This window comes from Pecten maximus, unplaced genomic scaffold (assembly GCF_902652985.1).
Source record: "Pecten maximus unplaced genomic scaffold, xPecMax1.1, whole genome shotgun sequence".
NCBI classification, from domain to species: domain Eukaryota; kingdom Metazoa; phylum Mollusca; class Bivalvia; order Pectinida; family Pectinidae; genus Pecten; species Pecten maximus.
The window spans coordinates 1-9,130 of record NW_022980771.1 but is presented as its reverse complement, the minus strand read 5'-3'; the positions used below and the strand labels follow the sequence as shown (position 1 = coordinate 9,130).

General features: G+C 37.5%; 1 protein-coding gene across 1 annotated transcript; it reads left to right on the top strand.

Moving 5' to 3' along the window:
• Nucleotides 1-589: 589 nt before the first annotated feature.
• Nucleotides 590-7,427, top strand: LOC117319681. The gene is made up of 4 exons (XM_033874444.1): nucleotides 590-676; nucleotides 4,221-4,625; nucleotides 5,161-5,327; nucleotides 5,539-7,427. Exons 1-4 carry the CDS (start codon nucleotides 610-612, stop codon nucleotides 5,746-5,748), a joined length of 849 nt encoding a protein of 282 aa, XP_033730335.1. The 5' UTR covers nucleotides 590-609; the 3' UTR covers nucleotides 5,749-7,427.
• The last annotated feature ends 1,703 nt before the right edge of the window (nucleotides 7,428-9,130 follow it).

Below are 9,130 nucleotides of genomic sequence, written 5' to 3'. Positions count from 1 at the left end.
GTGCGGATCAGTAACACACCTCGTGTGCAATGGTTGTACTGGGGTGGACAATTTGCCTTTTATCAAACTTTGAAGAAAGAAAAACCATAATGTTCTACTTCTCTTATCTTAATGACACTGAATGTGATTACTCGTTTGTGTGAGCTGAACGCGTTAAACAGGTATGCCTGTCGTTATAATCCTATTCTCGTCATTTCTCTCATCTCTATTTTCTTTAACTAAATGTGACGTAACATGGTGCTATCAAGATTTAGCTCTGGGAGGTCGTGCGACACAGTGGTAACACACTAGCCTATCACATAGGTGGCCGAGTCCGACTTCCCCATCAGACATCAAAAGGTCGCCTGTCCGACCACCTGTGTTTTCTGCAAGACTCCTCGTGTGCTTGAATCCGTGCAAATAAGCGTGATTAACATGTAACTGCTATATCAGTTGTTTCAACAATCTGCGTTAAAATGAATTAAGTTTAACTTCTGAAGTATGATTCCTCGATAGTCAATGGACGGCCATTATCGGCTACCGTATCGCTTACAGTATATAAAGCTGTGCCTATGTAATCATCCCGTTTCAGTGAATCACTTCGCTTGTCTAACACGGTTTACCTTAGCCATGGAGAGGGATAATTATCTTTTACTAAGTGCTTTGCTGGTCTGTTTGGTGACCACATCGTCCACAGGTAAGGTTACTTTACTCTCTAACTCCACACCGTCCACAGGTAAGGTTACTTTACTCTCTAACTCCACACCGTCCACAGGTAAGGTTACTTTACTTTCTAACTCCACACCATCCACAGGTAAGGTTACTTTACTCTCTAACTCCAAACCATCCACAGGTAAGGTTACTTTACTCTCTAACTCCACACCGTCCACAGGTAAGGTTACTTTACTTTCTAACTCCACACCGTCCACAAGTAAGGTTACTTTACCCTCTAACTCCACACCGTCCACAGGTAAGGTTACTTTACTTTCTAACTCCACACCGTCCACAGGGAAGGCTACTTTACTCTCTAACACCACACCGTCCACATGTAAGGTTACTTTACTCTCTAACACCACACCGTCCACAGGTAAGGTTACTTTACTCTCTAACCCCACACCGTCCACAGGTAAGGTTACTTTACTCTCTAACTCCACACCGTCTACAGTTAAGGTTACTTTACTCTCTAACTCCACATCGTCCACAGGTAAGGTTACTTTACTCTCTAACTCCACGCCGTCCACAGGTAAGGTTACTTTACTCTCTAACTCCACACCGTCAACAGGTAAGGTTACTTTACTCTCTAACACCACACCGCCCACAGGTAAGGTTACTTTACTCTCTAACTCAAAACCGTCAACAGGTAAGGTTACTTTACTCTCTAACACCACACCGTCCACAGGTAAGGTTACTTTGCTCTCTAACACCACACCGTCCACAGGTAAGGTTACTTTACTCTCTAACTCCACACCGTCCACAGGTAAGTTTACTATACTCTCTAACCCCACACCGTCTACAGTTAAGGTTACTTTACTCTCTAACACCACACCGTCCACAGGTAAGGTTACTTTACTCTCTAACACCACACCGTCCACAGGTAAGGTTACTTTGCTCTCTAACACCACACCGTCCACAGGTAGGGTTACTTTACTCTCTAACTCCAAACCGTCAAAAGGTAAGGTTACTTTACTCTCTAACGCCACACCGTCCACAGTTAAGGTTACTTTACTCTCTAATTACACACCGCCCACAGGTAAGGTTACTTTACTCTCTAACTCCACACCGTCCACAGGTAAGGTTACTTTACTCTCTAACTCCACGCCGTCCACAGTTAAGGTTACTTTACTCTCTAACTCCACACGTCCACAGGTAAGGTTACTTTACTCTCTAATAACACACCGTCCACAGGTAAGGTTACTTTACTCTCTAACTCCACACCGTCCACAGTTAAGGTTACTTTACTCTCTAATAACACACCGTCCACAGGTAAGGTTACTTTACTCTCTAATTACACACCGTCCACAGGTAAGGTTACTTTACTCTTTAACTCCACACCGTCCACAGGTAAGGTTACTTTACTCTCTAACTCCACACCGTCCACAGGTAAGGTTACTTTACTCTCTAATTACACACCGTCCACATGTAAGGTTACTTTACCCTCTAACTCCACACCGTCCACAGGTAAGGTTACTTTACTCTCTAACTCCACACCGTCCACAGGTAAAGTTACTTTACTTTCTAACTCCACACCGTCCACAGGGAAGGCTACTTTACTCTCTAACACCCCACCGTCCACAGGTAAGGTTACTTTACTCTCTAACACCACACCGTCCACAGGTAAGGTTACTTTACTCTCTAACCCCACACCGTCCACAGGTAAGGTTACTTTACTCTCTAACTCCACACCGTCTACAGTTAAGGTTACTTTACTCTCTAACTCCACACCGTCCACAGGTAAGGTTACTTTACTCTCTAACACCACACCGTCCACAGGTAAGGTTACTTTACTCTCTAATTACACACCGTCCACAGGTAAGGTTACTTTACTCTCTAATTACACACCGTCCACAGGTAAGGTTACTTTACTCTTTAACTCCACACCGTCCACAGGTAAGGTTACTTTACTCTCTAACTCCACACCGTCCACAGGTAAGGTTACTTTACTCTCTAACTCCACACCGTCCACAGGTAAGGTTACTTTACTCTCTAACTCCACACCGTCCACAGGTAAGGTTACTTTACCCTCTAACTCCACACCGTCCACAGGTAAGGTTACTTTACTCTCTAATTACACACCGTCCACAGGTAAGGTTACTTTACTCTCTAACTCCACACCGTCTACAGGTAAGGTTACTTCCCTCTCTAACTACACACCGTCTACAGGTAAGGTTACTTTACTCTCTAACTCCACACCGTCTACAGGTAAGGTTACTTTACTCTCTAACTCCACTCCGTCCACAGGTAAGGTTACTTTACTCTCTAACTCCACACCGTCCACAGGTAAGGTTACTTTACTCTCTAATTCCACACCGTCTACAGGTAAGGTTACTTCCCTCTCTAACTACACACCGTCCACAGGTAAGGTTACTTTACTCTCTAACTCCACACCGTCCACAGGTAAGGTTACTTTACTCTCTAACTCTACACAGTCCACAGGTAAGGTTACTTTACCCTCTAACTCCACACCGTCTACAGGTAAGGTCACTTTACCCTCTAACTCCACACCGTCTACAGGTAAGGTTACTTTACTCTCTAACACCACACCGTCTACAGGTAAGGTTACTTTACCCTCTAACTCCACACCGTCTACAGGTAAGGTTACTTTACTCTCTAACTTGACACAGGTAAAGCTACTTAACCCTTTAACACTGATTCTGACACTCACCGAAGAATACTACGTTAATCCAATTTACCATTTCGTATATATACATTTTGCTGTAGGTATCCTTCTTGTACATACATATAAATTAAAAAGTTAAAATTATATTATCATATGGACTTCTAGGTATATGTATGTCCCTGCCAAACATGCACCACACTCCTCTCCCGTGGGTAGGGTGTAAGAATTTAACTTGCATATCTGTAGAGGCGATTAAATTTGTATCTTACCTTTTCACTTTTGTGTGTACCTTTTCTCTCTCGATTTCTGATGTGCATGCATATATAACAGCAAATAAACACTATCTGGCTGATTGATTTCGTTCGTTGTCAATCTCAAAGTGTCGAAGAGTAATCCAAATGACACAAAAATAGCTGACCAATGACCTTGAAGTTATTTCTTCTGAATATTTAACGTGCGCTATGACTCAGAATTTTTCCAATTTCCCGATTGGCCTCTTTTTGGGTAAAACGGTGCGCTTTGGTGTATCTGGGATGATATTACATTTTTTAAATTATTGATCTTTATAACGTTCATAGATTGCAGGCATTTTTGTACACCCAACAGAAATATGTTTGGTTTTCTCGAGAAACGCATGTAGGGGTTGATGTTCGTCACTGAGATCTTTCTTTTCTGATTAGTATAATGAATACCAAGGGGTAACATTAAATTTATTCCAGTCCCAAATACATCTGAAAAAGGTGCTATACACATTAGGAAATGTCCTAAAACACATAAAATGTAACAAAGTCCCAGGTCCCTATGGCATTACTATTAAGAATCATACAGCATTACCTTCCCTCCAAAACAACGTGACTCGAGAATTCATATCATTATATGTATATGATGTTTTATTGTGTTTCAGTGTCTGGTCAGTCTATCACCATAACAGGACCAAGTACCTTGGAAACACCAACATCAGAACTCAGACTTACCTGTACTCCAAGCTCAGCCGGTATAACAGATGTCAATAGTATTGGTCTTATGAAAAATTCTAGTTCTACAGATTATCAAACAGTAGTGTCTGTTAGATATAGTAAAGGTACCTCATCCTCAGAAATCAGCTGGGGTAACGTTGTCAGTCAGGGCAGAGCGGGGGTGTCAGCCACAGGAAATGTGGACACGATATCTGTAGCTCAGCTTGTGTTTACAATTGCCACAAATAGGACAAACTGTAATGATGGCGGAGCTTACCGATGTTCTATGGGAGTCACTCTGACTGGTGGTAGTGGTGGTGTAGCTGATGCTGAAAAATATGTCACAGTTAAAGGTTTGTATCCGTAGTCAAGCAGTTGTATTCACAAAATTTCTAAAAGAACGGAGAAATATATTTTGTTGTCATTGTCACTGACAAACTAATTCACCACCCTCAAGACAACGTAGTAGCTTCAATTTTCTGCTGTGTTTATAATATACTTATTTTCACAGATGATGTAAATGATTTGATTTGGCTTAAATTTAATTTTTATTTTACAAAATCATGTTGAAGAGTACTGAGATAATTTCTGTATTCCCTATATTATAATTTGAAATGTTTAACTCATAAAGACCAGTAACAAAACAACAAACAATACCGATAAAATAGGGAAACTATAATTAATTCCAACTCAAAATCAAATAAACGAAGGGAACTTATAAACCAAAATATAAATTTTATTCAAATTAGTTTGTTTAAATTGGTTTTTTAATCATGGTCAAACGTATATTTACAGATTGTTTACTTTTATTTGAAGGTAATTGTACAAATGTATTAATTTCAAATTACATTGTTGATATCATAGTAAAGATCATTTATTTTATCACAGTTCAACCGATATCCACTAACGACATGACCGTGTTTCCCTTCCCCAATGTGGAGAGTGTATATTACTCCGTGGGATCCTCAGTGACATTCACTTGTACAGGCACTGTAGGAAGCGACAAAAAAACCCACACATGGTGTTACAAGCGTGCCACCGACCAAGGATATACCGTAAGGCTGTAAACGATTTTTGAATTTACATGATGGTTGATCAGTTAATTTTTGTGAAAAGGAAACCGTTTATAAATGCAGCTTAAAGGATTGCTTATTCAATATACAAACGAAATATAAGGAAACGGAAAATGTGAACACTTTAACCGTTTCCATACAAATGTAGGCTTTGAAATAATAAAAACAGACAATGTTAGTTTCTGGTTTTCAGGGTTACCCAACTGCATCTGACATTAATCAGAATGATAACGGTTTGATACAGTCCGGGTGTAACTACCAACGTACCAGTACACTTACCTACAATGTGACAAATGAAGACACCAACACCACGTTTATGTGTGAACCGTTCACTGGAACCGTGTGTGGCTCTAATCCAGCCTCACTGATAACATACAAATCTATCAGAAGATGTAAGTATTAAAGTGTTTTCAAAATTCATCATAACGATATCAATAAACTTACAGTATGCGCACTAAGCACCAATACTATTTTTGACTTTAAATAAATAATTTGGTTTTGATAAAGAAATCACCAAGCAAAAATATATAATGCCATATTTGTCACATACGTGTACAATGTGCATGTATGGTAAATCTATAGAACATATATGTTATACATGGTAAATGTATGAAACATACATGTCATATATGGTAATTATATGGAACATATATGTTATACATGGTAAATCTATGAAACATACATGTTATATATTGTAATTTTGAATTTATATCTCAAATACTTGTGTTTTCATCATTATATAAATCATTTGACCATGATATGATTTGAGTTGATTTTAGTATAATATGATGTCATCATTACCTTATTTCGTTTTACCTGTATGTATATAATTAGGGTTGGTCAATGTGTTATCATGGTTTTATTTTGTTTCTCCAATACGCTAGTTGATCTTTGCCGTTTGATATTCTTTCATTATTATTTTATTTGAATGTGCATTACTTCATTTCACCATTATATGATTTTTGTTGTATAATTGTATGATTTGATTTCGCCAATATCTCATTATTAAATTAATAAAATATATATATACAAATTATAGTCATGATATTTGTATACGCTATCGCAAACCACATGATTTCCACTTATCACAATATTGATTGTGGCATTGTGATACCTCTTTGTTGTGATATTTCATTTTTTTGAACCAGACAAATTTTAAATGAAGCATATTGTAAGTAAAAATATAATGTTCCTTTTGATATGGTCCAACATGAAATCCCTGTTAGTTTATATATGTACTTACTTGTTTATTAAGATATTACAGGGGCGTATCTAGACCAATGCTCATTATGATCATTACTTATATCTTATTCGATTGTTAATTGAGATATTGGCCCTGACACGCCCGATCCGATTTTGTTATGTGTAAGCCCGGGCCTTTCTTTTTATGGACGCTACTACGCCTGCGTGTTAACGAAGGTAAGTGTCTTTACTCGATATCTGGACAATTCATTAACGTCCGTAATTATCGCTATTGCCTGATATCGCCCCTTCAACCTGAGCAGGTAAGATTTTGCATTTCTCTATTAAAAAACATCACCTTCCATGTGCTGGTCAGACTACAACAGAAGGGTAATGCTCACAATAACGTCGTGCGCAATTACAATTTGTCAAACCAGAGGCGTTTATATATGATATACAAGTCTCTGGTCAAACAAGAACAACAATTAGCCAAAGATTGAATGTCGAAGAGTAATACCGACAAAAACTCGTAGTCATACGGCTAATGTGAAATACTAGACTACCAGTGGTAAGTCTATTTTTCAATTGCAATTTTAGAGAACTGTTTCTTTTATTCCAATAAGGTAGAGACAGACAGACAGACAGACACAGACAGACAGACAGACAGTGCATTCATTGTTTAATTCTGTTATTTCTTTGAAATCGCTTTTTATGTGCATGTATGTCAGTTTTACATTGAAAACCGTGTTATTGCATGTTTTTCCCTTTGAGATAAGTATACAGGATGCCGATGGTAGAAGCAGTGAGGTACGTTTGAAGCAAAATCTTTCCGACGGTTTCACACAGCAGGGTCCCAGACCTAGGAGCTCTATTCATCGCCAGCAGGAGGTGATATTGCTAGTGAGTTGAACCATTAGATGCGGCTTAAGTTCTTAAAAATATCAATTCGACAATAATAAAATATGATGAATCGCTTGACATTTCTTAATATTATCAAAAAAAGTGAACTGTAAATTAGAGGTACCATAAAAATGTACTTTTAACGTTGGAAACTGGTTCGAATATGGCCAGGATTTCAAGAAAGTGCTATTTGAAAATATCTATTTGGTTTTATACCCCAAATTAAGGGGCACCCTAAAAATGTACTTTTAACGTTTGAAACTGGTTCCAATATGGCCAGGATTGTAAAGTGTTATTTGAAAATATCTATTTGGTTTTATACCCCACCGTTTTGTTTCGATCCATGTTACAGTGAGGTGAGAGTAGAGGAGGTGTGACGTCATTGTCGATCCATGTTACAGTGAGGTGAGAGTAGAGGAGGTGTGACGTCATTGACCATTTTGGAAGTGAGCATGTTGTTTGGAGTTAGAACACTCGAGAAGAAGCTTAAACGACCTTAACTCTATTACACACGCCTGTTTGTCCGCCGTGTAACGTCCGGCCGCAAGCAATCAACATTTTTCGACAAAAATGCTGAACCAATTTTATTGAAATGTTGTCAAAATAAGCCATGACTAAAGATCAACCGGTATTTTTACAATTCGACCCTTGCTGCCGAGCTATTGTAGACGGTTTCCCGATGGAGTTAAATGTTATTGACTTAACTTTAACAAAAACCTTCCCCTGAGGCCTTGATATGTTAAATACTCTTCATGGAGGTTTTATTGGGCTGATTACCTCCATGGCCTCACCTCACGAGGGGAGGAGGTGTTTTGTATCATAAGTATTACTGTTACTCAAATCAACCATTGTCAATATATCGTATTTATATTTTATATTATTGTTATTCAAGTTAACCATCGTCAATACATCGTATATATCGTTAATATCATTATTATTCACGCAAACCATTGTCTATATTTCCTATTTATCATTAGCATTATTGTTATTCAAGTTATCATCGTCAATATTTCGTATAATTGATATTATTGTTATTTAAGTTAACCATCGTCAATATTTCGTATAATTGATATTATTGTTATTTAAGTTAACCATCGTCAATATTTCGTATAATTGATATTATTGTTATTCAATATACCATACCATTGATATTATTGTTATTCAAGTTATCATCGTCAATATTTCGTATAATTAATATTATTGTTATTCAATATACCATACCATTGATATAATTGTTATTCAAGTTATCATCGTCAATATTTCGTATAATTAATATTATTGTTATTCAATATACCATACCATTGATATTATTGTTATTCAAGTTAACCATCGTCAATATTTCGTATAGATCTTTAATATTATTGATACTCAAGTTAATATCGTCAATATTTCGTACATGTATGTATCTTTAGTTTTATTTTAATTCAAAGTAACCATTATCAGTATTTCGTTGCCTCATTTTATTTCTAGTTATCGACATCTGTACATATCAAAATAAATGAGTTGTAACACCTATTTATTATTCTCTTGTTAACGTCGACACAACATCTCGGTTCATATGTGGATGGTACATTTAATGTGTCTTTACTTTAGAAATGGATGGAATTAGAGTTGGACTCGAACTGTAATCCCCCATTCAGGAGATGGGACAAGTAAAAACGATTCATTATAAGAATTCCCTATGTACAAAGGGGGAACTTAGC

Bases quoted from the DNA above. Each gene is read 5' to 3' on its own strand.
- LOC117319681 (XM_033874444.1), top strand. From the start codon at position 610: ATGGAGAGGGATAATTATCTTTTACTAAGTGCTTTGCTGGTCTGTTTG. The intron at 677-4,220 runs GTAAGGTTACTT...ATTGTGTTTCAG, and splicing joins GGTGACCACATCGTCCACAG to TGTCTGGTCAGTCTATCACC. The intron at 4,626-5,160 runs GTTTGTATCCGT...ATTTTATCACAG, and splicing joins AAAATATGTCACAGTTAAAG to TTCAACCGATATCCACTAAC.